This window comes from Meleagris gallopavo, chromosome 2 (assembly GCF_905368555.1).
Source record: "Meleagris gallopavo chromosome 2, MGAL_WU_HG_1.1, whole genome shotgun sequence".
Taxonomy (NCBI): Eukaryota; Metazoa; Chordata; class Aves; order Galliformes; family Phasianidae; genus Meleagris; species Meleagris gallopavo.
In genome coordinates this window covers 47,946,915-47,963,573 of record NC_139405.1, presented here as the reverse complement: position 1 = coordinate 47,963,573, position 16,659 = coordinate 47,946,915, and the positions used below count along the sequence as shown (strand labels likewise).

General features: G+C 38.5%; 1 protein-coding gene across 2 annotated transcripts in view; it reads right to left on the bottom strand.

Moving 5' to 3' along the window:
• The window catches only part of MTHFD1L (methylenetetrahydrofolate dehydrogenase (NADP+ dependent) 1 like), a 142,887-nt gene that overhangs the window by 65,578 nt on the left and 60,650 nt on the right, over positions 1 to 16,659 (bottom strand). For both annotated transcript variants that reach the window (XM_085217035.1, XM_085217034.1), the window contains exon 20: positions 15,810 to 15,921. In XM_085217035.1, coding sequence (XP_085073161.1) covers positions 15,810 to 15,921 — 112 coding nt within the window. The remainder of the gene's footprint in view (positions 1 to 15,809; positions 15,922 to 16,659) is intronic.

Below are 16,659 nucleotides of genomic sequence, written 5' to 3'. Positions count from 1 at the left end.
TGAGGACCCCCTAAAGCTCTGCTGCCCAGACTGCTGTCTTGCAGGAGGCTTGTTGTAACAGAGACGAGGATGCTGGCATGACATGAATTGCTTGCTTTGATTTCTTCTTGACAAGCACAGTAATTGTGATGAAAGTAAAGGGGTAAATGATTCACCTCCAGCAAGCCCAGAGGAAAAACACAGGTATTTGCAGTTCAGTGCTTGCCTGAGACAGCAATCCTAACGCAACGTAGCCAATGAAGCTCAGGGCTGCTACGTTCCCAGATCTTGCTTTCTGTTGCAAATCTCCCCCTTGCACTAAGTCTGGACAATGATTTAGACAGTACTAAAAGATTAATTTCTGGGCATAATTTTCAGCCTTTACAGCTCTCTGGATTGTCTCGCAACATGGTCACATAAAGTGCATAAGTATCATAGTGAACATCAGAATGACAAAAATTAAAATTACATGTATTGGAAGCACACTACCATTAGTTTACTTTTCATCGTGGCCCATAGGGCAACCAAAAGCTGAGCTCATTCTCACACATCAGAGTAACTCATGGGATCCTGTTTCACAGTAATAGTATGCAAAACACAACAACTGCTACAGAGCTTTCTACAGAACACTTTCACAACATCTAATTGATCCAGTTCAACTACCAAAATAACCAGTAGACCACAGCTTTCATTCACAATAAGAACCTGAAACATGCAAATTAGGTATGAAAGGGGAAGTAAAAGCTCATAAATGTGGAACTGGGCAAAAGAGATGATGAAGTCTGCCGGACAGCACAACATCAGAGCACGGATTTCCTCTCTGCACAATTTATACTGTTGGCTGAAGTCTCTAATTCTACTTCAGAGTTCAGGCAAATGAACAAATTACTCTGATGGTTTTGTTTCTTGTTTGTAATTACCATAACCTCTTGATGGAATTACCGCCATGCTGAACACATCTGGGAATACTTTATCACCTATGCACAACAACAGCTTAAATAGTGTCATGGCTTAAGCAGCTAATTAGATTTCACAGCCATGCCTAATAAAATATGTAATTTTTTTTCCACCAAAAATACATATGTGCTATATCTACACAAAGCACTCCTATAGCAGCTTCACTTTTACCCACTTCTTAAAACCCTTAGAGAAAGTGATTTTTGGAATTTTTATTTTTCCCCTTTATAAGGTTGACAATTAAATTTCATGTAAACTGAGACTAACTTCTAGTGAAAGTAACTTCTCCCTAGTCAGCGCTTTCTATCAATAAATTGATGTCAGAACAAAACATTTTGTACTGTAAAAGGCTAAGTCAGATGCATATACCTGAGGTGAAGCTTTAGGACAAGAACTATGAGTCTGAATTCCTGAACAATGTAAAAGGAAATGGAAACTCTGAGCTGCCATTTACTCCCCATATGTAAACATATCTGTTCTGATGCAGCTGTCTGCTGGTACTCAGGAAAAGAAGAGTTCAAAGTCACAGAAGCACATGAACCGTGAACCTGGAGCTTGAGGCATGCTCACTGTACTGTACCGATATGCTCTTGTTTAAGTGAAAAATGCCAAGGTGCACAACTGCCAAAATAAACTAGGATGGTCTGTGACATCTAACAGGATATCATATCTTTGTTAGTATAGGTAGGGATATCTATTCATTCTGACAGGCAATTTTTCTGATGTGAACAGAAATTATTATGACTGATTTTGGAATGGAACAGATATTTTTCCCTTTCTTACACCCTGCTCCTGGTTTTCCTGTTGATTTTTCTTCTGATGCATTCTCAGATAGCATACAACACTGACACTTGTTCCTATCACCACTGGACACAAAGTCCAACAGCAGAAAACTGCATGTGCCTATATTAAGGCTGAACATTTTTCAGGAAGAAAACAGCTTCAATTGGCTCTGATAGTTACAAGCTGTAGTTTTGCCCACTGTCTCATTGAAGCCTAGGAAAAAATGGAATAGACTGAACCAGCAGATATGGGACCCCCTAACATGCTATTTTGAGCTTCTACTCAGAAACATTTCTTTTTCCAAAAAATGTAGAATCTTAACATTTAAATGCAGTATTAAATGAGGAGTTAAAAGCTATAGCACAACCTCTTGTGGTTAGTCATTTTAAGAACCAATTGCTGTTAGCAGTTAGTGTTTTCAAAGAGCATCCCATGATTAGACAAATGAATATGCATAATAACTTGTGCAGATTATTCCCAGGCTACAGACAGAAAACTAGTAGAAAGTTCACTTTATTTTCTGCAAGCCAGATTGCCAAAGGCAATCTGTAAATCTTGATTTTCTCACAATTAAGGATACAATTTCTATTTGTGGGTTTTACAGGCCTGCTTCTATACGTATGCTGCATATGCTGGATTTAAAATTCAGGGGGCAAAAAATCAAAACTGGAAAACAGAAGAGCTGAGACGAGTGGCACCGTGTGATATAAAGTATGCTCTGCACATCTTCCCAGCTCTGCGTGCCTCCTCCCTCTCTTGAAAATACACAGAAGTGCAACAGATGACTTCTACCTACGCCACACCAATTTAGGGCATGGTCTGACACTGTGGCTGAACTGAATGTGTACCCTGTCTTGCTGAAAAGAGGCATTTCTGCTCTCTCTCAACTATTCTGCCCTCCTCCCCTCCCCACTGTCTGGACTTCTCACAGGTTGTTGGCATGCATCTAATGGGACAATTAACTGTTGGAAATTGATAACCAGAAAACAAACAAACAGAAAAACACACAACAATTTCTTTTCCCACTGAGTTAGATTCGAATCAGCTCATGTGAGACCAGACAAGTGCCTGAATATGCTCAAACAAGCAGCAGAAGCCAGGGAAGGAAGGGAGGGAAAGCCCCACTTCAACAGTGCCAAACTGTTAATTTGTTGCTCGCCACCTTGTCAAACCATGCTCTCATATTCTGAATATAAAATTTGGTGTCTTCTCACAGCTCACTAGTAATGAGCTCATTATTTAGATTTATTACTGGAGATTAAAAAGAAGTTGAAGATGTCTTATAACCGCAAACAATTCACTCTAATATAAATATAGAGAGCTGCATGTGGCTTCATGTTTCTCCAAGTCCCTTTGCTAAGTCCGATGGGTTTCACACCTACTTTTTTCTTAACACAAAGACCCATTACTCATACATTGTATTGGTTCCTACATAGGTGCTATTGAATGCATACTGAGTTTATTTACCAAATTTAAACAATTCCTCCTTTAAAGATCTCCTTCAATTTTCATGGTCATGAATATGACAATACGACCCAGACAAATTCAAACAAAAGAACTGTGATTTTCAGGTTGTGGCCTTTCACCATTCATAACACATTTCTTTTGAGGTAACAGAGTATCCTTTTGCTCATAAGACAGATGACCATGTTTCTAAAATGGAGCACAATTACTGACATAGGAATAAGGCAATTACATTATCTCATCCTTAAGAGATCATCATGGCCTTTGGCAAAGAATTATTAGCCTTCTGGTAATTACAAAATTAAAACCTCACCACTTTTTTTTATTTGGAGTTGCATGGAGTGATTAACGGCAGCACTGATGGATCTTCATTTAAGGCCATTCTTTAACAATTCTCAAGCTGTAGGAAGTGTATTAACTTATATCACCTGCAGTACTACCCAAAGTTTCATCACAACTGGATTGTTTCCCTGCATAACCTACCACTTTAATCTACTCTTGCTTTTAAAAGACACATTTGGTTGAAATACCAGCTCCAAATACATCTCTCACCATCTGCTCTCTGTTGAGGATTTTGGCTCCTCCCTCTCTTCCTGGAAGAGCTATAGAAAATGCACTTGGAACATGCCCCGCATTGTAAGCATTAGAAAAACACCCGCTTCAAGAGGTGGGCAGAGAGACTGAAGATCTCGCTGTAAGCATTCTACCCATTTCAAAGGGCCGTGGATTAACACCTGTCCTAGCACTAACATCGCACTGATTCATAAAGCAGGAGGGGAAGAAAAAGAGTTTATTCTCCAGATAGCACACTTCAGCATATGGCTTGGAAGATGATGTGTGTTTCTGCCGCTGTTCAGAAAACAATCAGGCTATGAGCGATGATCAAGGCAGCAAAGGCTGGATACATGTTTTTGCAGCTACTCAAGGAATCCTGTTGCAAGTCAGAGACAAAATCCACTTAACTAACCACTGCTACACTTCCACATGCCTTCCAGGTGAGGCAGGGTCAGGCAATCGCCGGCCAACACATGATCCTCCTCATCCTGGTGCTAAACCAAATGTGCCTGTGCAGGGATAGTGGGGAGTGGTGTCTACTGAGGCTGCAGTGGATGCCACACAACAAAGAGCACAGCCAGATCAGAATGATCAATGCTGCTGTCACTAGATGCAATCACCCGAGGCATGCTAGGCATCAAGTCATCAATCATTTCAGTGTAAACCTACCTCATAACACATGCAACTATTTGCCTTGGGCTATCACTTTGTTACAGCTCCTCCCGTCCCCTAGGTTCCTTACTAAAGCTCATGTTTTCCTCACTTTGCTCTTCTAAAATCCCAGGAATGACTGTTTCCTATGATAATGACTGCATCCATGACTTCAATGTTATCTTTTCAGCACACACATCCAGTGAATCCTCCTCCTAGGAGGAGCAGCTAGTTCTGTGGGGTTTTTTTATTCCACTTAACCTCTGCTAGAAGACAGAACTCCTTCCCCTCATGACAGGCCTGGGAAGGGATGCCTTCATCACTGTTCTTGTCAAAACTACCGCGCCATGGTTCAGAAATTCACGAGGAGGGGCATCCTCTAGCAGTTTGTCTTGGTGAAAAGATGATCCAGTGTAACATTCAATGCAAGGGATTTAAGTTACTGCAGAAAGCCATATGGAGAACTTAGCAGGAGAGCTCTTTGCTGGTGGAAATTCTACCAAGAGTGTAATACGTGTTTCAAGCACATCCACAATTTAAGAATGGTTTTCCAAAGAGATAAAGCACCAAATACTTTCAGTACTATTTAGGAGATGGGAAAAAATGCCTGGCAGTGAGAAGAGGAAACATAAGCCAGAAAGGAGCAGATGAGAGAAAAAACCAGTGATATAAGCCCACTGTGCCGCAAAGACTTTGTGAAATATTCACGTTCATGATAAATCCAGCAGAAGCAATTCAAGAACCTGTGGAAGCTTTTCAGATGTAAGCTTCCCTACATCTTTTGCTGGTAGGTATTAGCATGGTTTTAATTTCCAAAATTTTTAAAATACATTGTACAAGACCAGCATTTGAATCTCTCCTCAAAGTATAAGATTGATGGATTGTGTCAAACATTAATAATCATTTGTTTTTCCTGGAATTTTTGGATGAAGGAAACAGACTCAGCTGGTTAAAATTGCCGTGGAAAGTAATTGTGTCTGTTGAACCATATGTGTGTGTATGCACGTAATCTATCTTATAGAAGGAGTCACAGACTGAGGAGACTGACAGTACTAAGGTCACACACCAACAAATCCCATGTGGAAGAGAATGTCCCCATATAGATTTCCCAACTGAAAATAAAAACAAAACAACAAAAAACTCAAACCAAACCATAATTCTACTAGTTTACAAGTCAAATCCTTTCAATTGCTCACAGCTAAGCCATTTGTTTAATGTCTGGTGTGAATTTCTCTACTTAACCACAATTTGTGTAATCAAGGCAACAAAATTCCCACTGCAACCTACCCATTACCATTTTTGAAATATTTGTACATTATCAATGGATCCTTCTTTGATGAACATTATAATTTATTAATATACATATTTTTTCAGTTCCTCTTCTTAATTGCCCATCATCTTGTCATCCCAGCTGCTCTTTTATACTCAGTCCTCCCCCATATTTTTGTGCAAGCAAAGGGCCCCCAGTCCTACAATGAATTTCTTTCTAATTGGCTGCAGAAAAAGCTGAACTTGCAACCCTTGATTTATGAAGCTGTTATTCAGCCTCTTGGGAGCTCTGTTTGAGATGTAGTAGATAGATGCAGCATCCTCACGCATGTAAAGCATCTGCTCCATCCCTAAAGCTTCATTCTCACTTAGAGGTTGCAGTCAGAGCTGGAGATACATTACAAGCATAGGTCTTATTCCTGCAGGAAGCAAAGCTGAGAAGTTTGTGTTTGTTAGCATCAATAAAGCTGCCAGCATAGAAAATAAGTATAAAGAAACTAACAGAAAGACCCAGAATATAAAGATAGACTGCCCAAAGTTTAAAAATAGTTGTAACCCACATTTTCTCTTCCTGCATTTGAATCCAATCTATTCTCTCTATCAAATTATATTAGTTACATAGCATTTACATAAAACTGAAAAACTAAAATATCCATAATGACAAGGTCAGAACAGCAAACTGATATACCATCTAGGATGTTTTATACAATCAGAAAACAGATGCTGAATGCTTTCAAATACTGTCAATATCTGACCTTCAAAAGCACTTTGGCTATTTATCAAATCAACACTCTTCCCATTAACAAATCATACTAGCCATATATAGTCTAATATTATATGCAATCTAATTAAGTATTTAGAAATGGTTTAGAAGTAAATTTCCCCGGAAGTGAATGTGTGATATTTTAAACTTACTTTCTTCTAAGGCATAAGATCAGATGTGTAAGCAAGCCTGGTTTCTCTTTTCAAAGAGAAACGCTGTTTTCAATTAAAATTATTTAGAAATTCTCAGCATAGAATAGCACATATAGTTACTTGAATACTAAAAATAAGAATTTGAAGTCAGCATACTTTCTGAGAAATCACTGCATTTTTCTTCTATATTGCCTCTTATCATAGACTACTTCATAAAAATCACAAGGCAAAACAAAACACCTGCAAATAAAATTTGATGTGCATTTTTCTTCCAAGATCATCTGAAGAGATATCTGATTCCTTTCTTCAGACCATAATGTTACTTCATTTGGGCCGGTACAAAAGGGAGCACAGAACTGGAAGAAAAAACACTTCCGAGTTCTGCTCCAAAATTCTTTCTGAAATGCTTATTAACTGAACACTTTGTGTGCATATGCATATGGAAAAAAAGAAAAGCAATGTTGTTAAATAGAAACATGCAGTAGATTATACTGAAACACTGCCAACTATAACTGCCATAATCAAAAATGGAAATACACATTTATGTTCTTATCAAGTTTCACATTTGCATTGATTTTTCTGGAGCCTTGAAGGTTAAGTTCAGAAAATACACATAGAAATAAATATTCCCCCCTTCATGTTTGTACATTGTTAACGATTTAATTATAAAAGCTCTCAGAAAACAAATCCTTCCTGCCTGCAGATTCATAAAGACTCAGAAAATAAATTAGAAAAAAAAAAAAAAAAGAGGGTTAGACTGACACGATGGACACATCCAAGCAAACTTGATTCCTATTCAAGTAGCCCATAAAAAGAACATTAGATTTCAGTATCAAAAAGCCATTAAAAAAAAACAAACAAAAATCTAATAAACAGCTTTAATTTTTGAAAGGTATTAAAAATAAACCATCCACTAAAATTAAAATTCAGTCTTTGAAATGGGACTTGAACTCTCTATGTATATTATGCCCTGCTGACCCTTGCTAAAGGGTATAAGGCAATATGAAAAACTCATAAATGGAGAGAGAGAATGATGGATTTTCTGCCAAATAACCCTAAGCAAAAATAATTCAGTTAGCTAGGGAGCCTGCCTTTATTTCCTTTGCTAAGTGATGAATTAAGAGAATCTCTTTGAACATATGATGTTTTACTGTTTGCATTTTTTAACTTCTGGCTCTTTTCTTCTTATAAATAAAAGCAATACAACCAGCAGGTAACAGAAGAACAAAGAGCTGCTTATTTGCTTTTTAGAAGTTAAGAGTTTTCAAGTGAGGTGAGATTGCCAGCTTGAGGAGGGAAGGAGGGGGAAAACACAACAGCACGGAAATTGCAAAGTCATCAGTTTCTCCACAGTAGAACAGCGTTTTATTTACTAGGAACTGAGCTTTCCATTTACTTTCTGAATGAATAACAATCCTTTCCTATCTATTTTCACCTTGAGAGAACAGTCCTGGGATGAATAATGATGGATAGGCCGCAGCAGTCATACAATCCATATTTTTAATTTGTGAATGTGATTGGTAGAGAAGAGTGTAAAGCATACATAACATTAAAATACCATGTCGGCTTGTCAGTGAACTCCTGATGCACATTTATGTTCAGTCAGCTGCTGCGGCTCTGCAGAAGCCCAATCACCTAGAAGTTCCTACTACTGTAGCACTTGGAATCTTCCACTTAGCATTTTCCCATAAGCAACAGTGAGATAATTCTTGTTCCCTCCCTCCCCAACTCCAGAAAGCTTATAAACTAAAATCAAAAAGAATGGGATTATACATGCAGGCACAGAGGCTCAGATTACATACCTAGAGCCACAAAGCTTTAGCTCCAGGATGGAGTTGTTAAGAGGCATGCATCTTGACATGTACAACAGTACTTTAGCCACAAGATCAGTTGCTGCCAGGGCTAACTTAACATGTGCTGGTGGTGACATGCCATGCACTGGGCAGTTCTCTCCTTGTCTGTTACTGAGCAAGAGAGAGGACCCAAGGCCCAAGGACAGGTGCTCCTGTCTATCTTCTAGAAGTAAAGATCACTTCATTTGCAGATTGTGGTACCACTATGACTTGTGCAAGTTAGACCAGGATCTTTACAGCTTTGCAGCACTGCTAACATGGCATTACGTTCCTTCCCCACAACCCATTGCCACAGTTTTGCTAGCACAGCTGCTTGGGTAGCTGCACTATGAATGGGGCCAGAGAAAACATTGTGAAGTTCTGAATGCCCCTTATCTCGTATGTAGCACACACAAGTATCAGAGTAGGTCAGTAACACCCACTCTGATAATGCTGTCAAGCACCTCATATCAGGAAACACTAGCCTTGCTTTAACACACTTAAACTAGAAAACGTATTTGTTCAAACAGAAAAACACTTGAATGTAGTGGCACATTTTGTTTCTTGGGAAAGTAAGGACTGCAGAAAAGTCAGAGATTGAATAATTCAATGTAAAAACTGGATGGAATCATAAAGATTAAAGGGCCACAGCAAAAATCTTTCTATGGCAGCAACGAAAATTTTAAAAATAAATCTTTGAACTGAAGGTTTAAATGTAATATATTACATGTTGTACTTGTGCCAAAAGACTCTTAGCAGAAGTATTTGGGCTTTATTTCCTTTTTTGGAAAAGACTACTAGTAAGAAAAAAGATTGAAGTATTTTATGATGTTCAAAAGTCTACTGAAGATTATTCACTTAGTGTATTAAACACATACTATTTTTGTAAAGTGGCTTGTAAACTTGTTATATAAAGTCTGCTCCAGGAGTATGTAAAATGCATACCTTTTGAAATACAACTTTGTATGCTTTGGGCAGATAGTTAAAGCAGCTAGCATCATCAGTTTACTCTAATAAGAGCACTAGTGCAATAAAGAGTCAATTATTTAGCTTTTAAAAATTTACTGCTTCTACCTAACTTTATACCACTAAGATGTAAGACCACTACACCATTAAAAAAGTGGGCCAACTATAGCAACAGCACCACTCATTCACAATAACCCTCCCTTGCTTTCTTGTCATATTGTACTGGAAAAGACAGCATCAGACCCAACCTTGCCTAGCACAGCATCCTCTGTAACAGGGTGGAATGAGATGCACTCTTTAGGAGTAGGAAAGAAAGCAACTGCCAAACACACAGTCTAAGCCCAAAAAACAAAGTTCAGAAGGAGTTTGGCTTAGGATTCAAGTAACATATTCACACTTCACTTTCCTTCTGATTTACAGCTCAGCTACTCAGCGATAACACAGGACTCTGCTTAAGTGTTCAGCTCTCCTTCTTAAATATTTTGCTGAGATTCCAGTTGCCCTTGGAGTTTAACAATGAGGCTGAATCAAAAGAGAGTGAATTAGAATCAGTTTAACAGCCTAGTCAAGCCCAGATGGTGACTGTCAAGACAGATACAGTACAGCGTGCTGCAGTCCATAACATCTTTACCCAAGCAGTGCAGCCACTTTGATGGGTCATTCACACTTGCAGCAGTGATGGGAGATGGAATGGACAAGCTGAGCTACAATGGTTGCTCTGAAAGCAACGCTTCCAATTTTATTATACTGGCCTGTGACATCAGAGGTGGATGCTGGTGGTATGGCAAGAGGTTGGCCCCTCCTCCAATATTCTGCTACATTTTGTTGTTATGCAACAGATGGCAGCAGAGGTGCAGACAAAATGATGTCTGACATTGAAGTGCAGATGAAGCAAAGGATGTCACTGAATTTCTCCATGTGGAAAACACAGCACCCATTGACATCCATCAACATTTCCCGAACAGTGATGGAGACCAAAGCATGAGTGAGCACACTGAAGCAGTAGGTGGTGCATTTCAGCAGTGGCAACAACAATGAGGAATACAAGCCACATGCTAGACAGTCATGCATAGCAATGTCACACCATGAAATAGAGAGCATCTTGAACAGCTTATCTGCATGAGTTAGCAGAATACAACCTAGGAACCATGTACAGAGCTGAATATCAGCTTAAATGCATTCAAAATGAGGTGTGCAATATTGCAAAGTTTGTGCCAGGTGGGTCCCACAAATACTCACACAGGAACAGAAAGAACACCATATGCAAGTTTGTCAGGACATACTGAACTAACACAAGGCTGAAGGTGACAGTTTCCCAGATTGCATCACTACTGGTGATGTGATGTGTCATCACTATGAGACAGATTCAAAATGACAGTCTATTGGAGTCACATCATGTGAATTCTGCATCAAAGTTCAAGATGTACCCCTCAGCAGGTAAAGTGATTTGCATTGTCTTTTGGGATAAGAAAGGGGTGATCCTTCTGGATTTCCTGAAACCAAGACAAACCATCAACTCTGAATGCTACATCATGGCACTGATCAAGACGAAGGTTAAAACTTCCATAGTCAAATAAGAGAAGTCTACAACATGATAGTGCTAGGCCTCATACCAGTTTGAAGACCGTGGAGGTCACTGCCGTTCTTGGCTGTACTGTCCTACCACATTCATCATATAATCCAGACTTGGCATTTTCTGACTTCTGTTTGTTTAAGCTGATGAAAAATGGACTGCATGGGCAATATTTTTCTAGCAACAATGCATTCATAGCACTGGAATAGATTTTTTATAAGTGTGGCATGCAGTTCATTGCTGGCAAAAATGTATAGCTAATGATGGTGGCTGTTGAAAAACAGTGTTTTGTAGCTGAAAATTTGCTCTATCAAATAATGTTATTGTATTCTTTGCAGCTGATGTAGCTTCCATGGCAATAAATAAAAGGCACTGCATTTGAAGTCATCTAGGTATGAGGCTTCAGCTTGTTTGAAATTAATGAGGGACTGTGATTTCCCTTGGATACCTGACTCCAAAGCAGGGAATGCCTTCCATTAGAGAAAACTCACAACAGGGCTCAGCAGTTGCACTTTGTTTAGAATTTTATAAACCAGACTTGTACAACATACAACGCTATTCACTGACAATATTCAAAAGGCACAGCATATTGCATTTCCAGCTGCGGAGTGAGCAGAGAATTAGGCAACATTAGGGCAAGAAAAAGTCAGATTTAAAAATAAATTTTAAATGAGCATTTTTGGGAAGAGGCTTTTTTTTTTTTTGCCTTGGTGGTAAAATGCGGTCACACATACAGTAGGACCTATAGAACTGAGGCCAGTGTCTCACTGCTGGCCATCCCACCTCACCCCTCCCCTGCACCAGCTCTGGTGTTTTTGTGACTCTAGGCTGAACTGCTGCTGTGTTAAGTCAGCAGAAATTGAAGCCAACAAAAAGGGCAATAGGTTTATGCTGCCAGGAAGTAAAGAAAAAAAATGGTTGAGGACAGGCCGAGAAAGGAGACAGGCCTGCTGCGGCCGTGCCGGCTCTGTCTGATTAGCTATTGCATCTACAGCAGCTTTACTGGTACCTCATCATTCCAAATGAGGCTATACTTTTATAAATGTATATTTCAATAAAAATACCATCTTATGTAATATTGTCTCACTCTCCTCCTGCTACATGTACAACTGTTTGCCCAGTCAGTGTCTGGGAAAGGAAGGACAGGAAGTTTTTGTTCTTGTCACTGCTTTCAAACAAGACCAGCTCTCCAGTCTGGTTTATCAAGTGACCGCACAAACAGGTGTGCTGGCAAAAGTGAGGGGTTGCACAAGACTGGAAACAAGCAGCAGGAGGAAGGAGGCTGTTAAACCAACAGGAAAAACAATATATGCATTGGTGAAACTGGTGAAAATTCAGACCAGTTTCAAAAGAGAACAATATGGCCTACAGAGTTAGTAGAGTTCTGCTCTAAAGTAGTTATGCTATAAATAAAATGTAAAATAATTAAAAATCCATCTCACAAGAATGAACTAGCATTCTTAGATTAAAGTACTTATTCTACTAAACAGGAAATGGATTTGATTTCTGTCACACATTTCTCATGTTTCTCCTTTGGATGCAGCTGCACAAGGCTGAGAGCTAAGCTCATAGCTCATGGTCCTGACCATGCAAGTCCTGCCACTTACCTTAAGCTATTCCCAATGCTTCTTGGATTCTTTAGCAAGATCATGCAGCTACCCTACACATGGCAAAACACAGAAATGAAACTGCTCTGCCAAGAGCCTAATGAGTATCAGATCCAATGAGAGAACAGGACTGGAAACACACAACAATTAGCCGGTGGCAAAAGAACAAAGAACAGTGAAAAAAAAAAAAAAAAATCTTTACTTCTAGCAAAAGCAAGTAACTAAATTGATTCATATAGTTAGAATCTGCAGCACAGCTGATCTGAATTCCCACCATCAGTATGAACAACAGCCTTCTTCCCAAATTTCAGTGGCAACACAAGGTTCAGGCACACAGTATGCTGAGCTGAGCGTGGGCAGTTATCTGCCAGCTGCTTTGCTGGGCACAGGGCTCACAGTCCACATGGATGTGACCTCAGTGCAGGCTGGAGCACACCTAGCTGTCCTTCCAAACCTCTGTTTGGTAGGAGAGTATTGGACAACATTTAATAAACCAGTAAGTGCTACGTACAGTCTCTGCCCATGTGTCCTGCCAAACTATTATTAAAAGTGCATTTGTCAAAATGCAAATCTTCCACTAAATAAAGCCATTTACACTAGTGACTATCTGCAGAATCCATGTAGAGCATTCCAGGAACTATTGCTGTTAATAGCATTCAAAAAGATCTAAAAATCACGGTGATGTTCTTTGCTCAGGGGAGAGAACGTAGCCTTATTCTGGAGCCAGTTTCATTAGGATCTGTGTTCTGTAGAACAAAGTCTGGTACAAGAGCCTTTTGCTATCAGCACACCAAGATTTTCAACTGCTGCAGCTACAACACTTTTTCCTCAAAGAGAAAAGCTGGGGCCAAAGACAAACAAAGCCAAACATTAAAGACAAATAGGTATACCAAGCAAAAGAAAAAAAAAAAAAAAAGCATGAAATGCATGCATGTGCTCTCAGTGCTGCAGGGCGGCACTGAATACTGAAAAATCCAAACCCAAGGCGGTACTTTTTGGGCTCCAGAATCTGTAATTAGGCTCAAGACTGCTGTCAACCTACTTCCATTCAGATAAGACAGAAATAACTTCTCCGCTGAAGAGACTGCCTATTGCAGAAACAAAGTCACTGTTCTATGAAAAATGCTGGATACCTCAAGACTTTTACTTTTTACTCTGCTTTTTACAAGACCATACACAAACTGATAAGCCTTAATGAGCTACTAATTTTATTCTCATAAAATAAATGTACTCAAAATGTAGAAATGTTGAATGGAGGCTTGATTCTTAAAGGGTAAATGAGCAGACCCAACAGCAACAATGAAGGAAACAACTATTTTCCTTGAAATGACCAGGCATTTTAAAAAGGATATGCAAACATGCAAAACATACCCAACCTTGAAGACCTCGTATCTCATCACCTTAACTGCAATAAAAACTGATTCTAGGAACTGATATTGTTAATAATACTCTAATAAATATAATTGCACGTACTTTGCTGCTCCATTGAAGAGTAATTTTTCTTTGCACTGAAGACTATGGGAGATTCAAAACTTATTTCTATAAAGACCAACAGCCAGAAATAAGAAAATAGAAAACGCATAAACATTCTTTGAAAAGAAGTAAGCCCACAAGACAATGGAATATAGATAAACAGAATTTCTACCTGTTCAACACTTCTGTTGTTACCTGGAGATTAATAAAATGACATTTTTCATTTACTTATATTTTTCCCTCCCAAAGTCAATATGACATACAACAGGGTTTCAACCTTTTATACTTCGCTGGAATAATTTTTACTACTTTCAAGTATTCTGTAAGATTTATTTACATCTTCTTGTTCACTAGTGAGCAACTTGGTATAAGAAATCTTTCCAATCTCTCTCTGTGAATATGTAGGCTTGACTGATTACGAGAAAAAGTTCTACAAGGCATTATATAACAATGCAAACATCTCCCTTATCCTTTCTAGAATTAGCCATGAATTTAAACATAAGCAATATTTTCAAGTAATTTAGTTCTCTTTATGTAATTTAGGCCAACATGTAGCTATGCCATAAGCATACACATATATATTTCTCTTCTAGATTCAGGGCACTAGCACACAGAGCCTTCTGTTTCATATTACCACACTTCTTCAAAAGCTTTATTCCATAGGTATTCAAAGAGCAATTTCAGGATTAACTTAAGCCCGCCTGGCTTCTGCCTGCTCTCCTACTGTTCCTAGTTGCACGGAAAGAACCTTCTATCTCCTTTGCTTCAGTATGAGCAGTAATGCAATTGTAGCAAGGTTCAAGAAAGCTCAACTAGCTGAAAGTTGATCACTCTTTCCCAATGGATTATGATTTGGCTCTAAGGCAATTAATTCAGATTAGGTCTGCTGTGGTTTCCCTTGTCTCTCTCCCTGATCTGTTTCATATGTGCATTTCTTTGATAACAGGTTACGAAGGGCACTCAGTACGCAGACGAGAATGGCTGCAGCAGTGCAAAGGCATTGCTACTGCAAAGGTAACAACACCTCATATGTTTTAAGAATTTTGAAGTTTAAAAATAAAGACTAATTTTTATGAAATTTGGTTCACCATTCAGCACTTGAGCTACAAGTTTATTTTGCCTGCCACCACAATAGTTGGTTCTGCATGTCTACTGTTGTACCTTCTGTAAGACATGTGCATTGCTGAATTCTTGTCATAAAAAAAACCTACCCATTCACATGCTTTCATGGAAACATGAGGGCTTCATGGTGAAGTTTTGCAATAAAAATGAACTAACCTAATGGTTCACTGTCACAAAATAAGGAGGTCTTACTCCTTCTCTCACTACTTCCTCTCTGTTGTTGCTCTGCACTGGCTCAGGAACAACCAAAACCTCATTTGGCTGAGCTTACTACACTGGCAGAGAAATAACCCAGCAGAAAAAGTGAATGATTTTTGTCAGTTTATCTAAAGAGCTCAGATGAATACTAACACAAAGAAGTATAGTACACCTTTTTCAATATAATGGTGTCTTTAACAGGTTTAACTAACTCCAGAATGACAACGGGAACACCTGAGGCAAAGGGCAGGGCAAGAGAAGTGTTCTGGTTTTTTCCCCACACTCACCTTAAGGTTATTTAAGATTATTAGATTTTAAAACAGTTATTCATTCCAGCATTAAATGAAGTAGCATTATCACTTTTCATGGCTATCTTATTCTTTCACTTACACCACCGCTTGCCAACTAACCAACAAACTTGGTTTGTAAACAAAACTTGGTTTAATAAACAAAATATTTACTTACCTACAAAACCCTTTTCCCCAACTAGTTTAAGGGCAATTTTATCTGCCAAAATGGAAGAATTTCCATGGGCAATGTTAGCAAAAGGTCCAGCATGAACAAATACTGGTGTTCCCTGAATAATAAAAAAAATATTTTTCATTAGTTTAATGGCTAGGTAAGAACACAAACTCAATAGACTTGCAAAATAATCAAGGCGATATGCAAACCAAAAGCATGCAGAGCAAGAAAATGGAAACTTGGAAACTATTAAGTGTATAATAAAAGTTGTTGTTCTCCCTTGCCCAACAAACACAGCAGATATTATTAAGAAAACAGGCTTTATAGACAAAAAAAAAAAAAATCCTTTTTCTTTCATAAATAATATTTTCCGTTATAACTTAAGTATGTTTCACTACATAACATTAGTGACATACTTAGGTTATGATAGAAAATATATTCTAATTTCACTAACAATGAATACAAATTTCTCACAAATAACAACAACGAACACCTGTTCTTATTGTTTCCTATAGAAGCACTTACATATACAACATAGCATTCCTTTGCCACTGGCACATAAGTTTTCAGACTTGTTCTAAGAAAATCGTTTGTTTTTTTTTTTTTAATTGAAAGAAGGAAGAGGGGAACATACATACATATTGGCAGAGGATGTTCTTCAGAGACTAGACAACTGAGTTAGAACCTAAAGACAATTCTGCCTCATACATGTCAGAGAAGAAATAGTGGAAAAGTAGCAGAAAAAGTAAATAAACCAGAAATCGTGCCCTGTAACAAGAAGAACAGTATAGATTATTACTGTCACAACACACCGCTGTGTTTAGTTTGTTTTTGTTTTTTGTCTGATAATGAC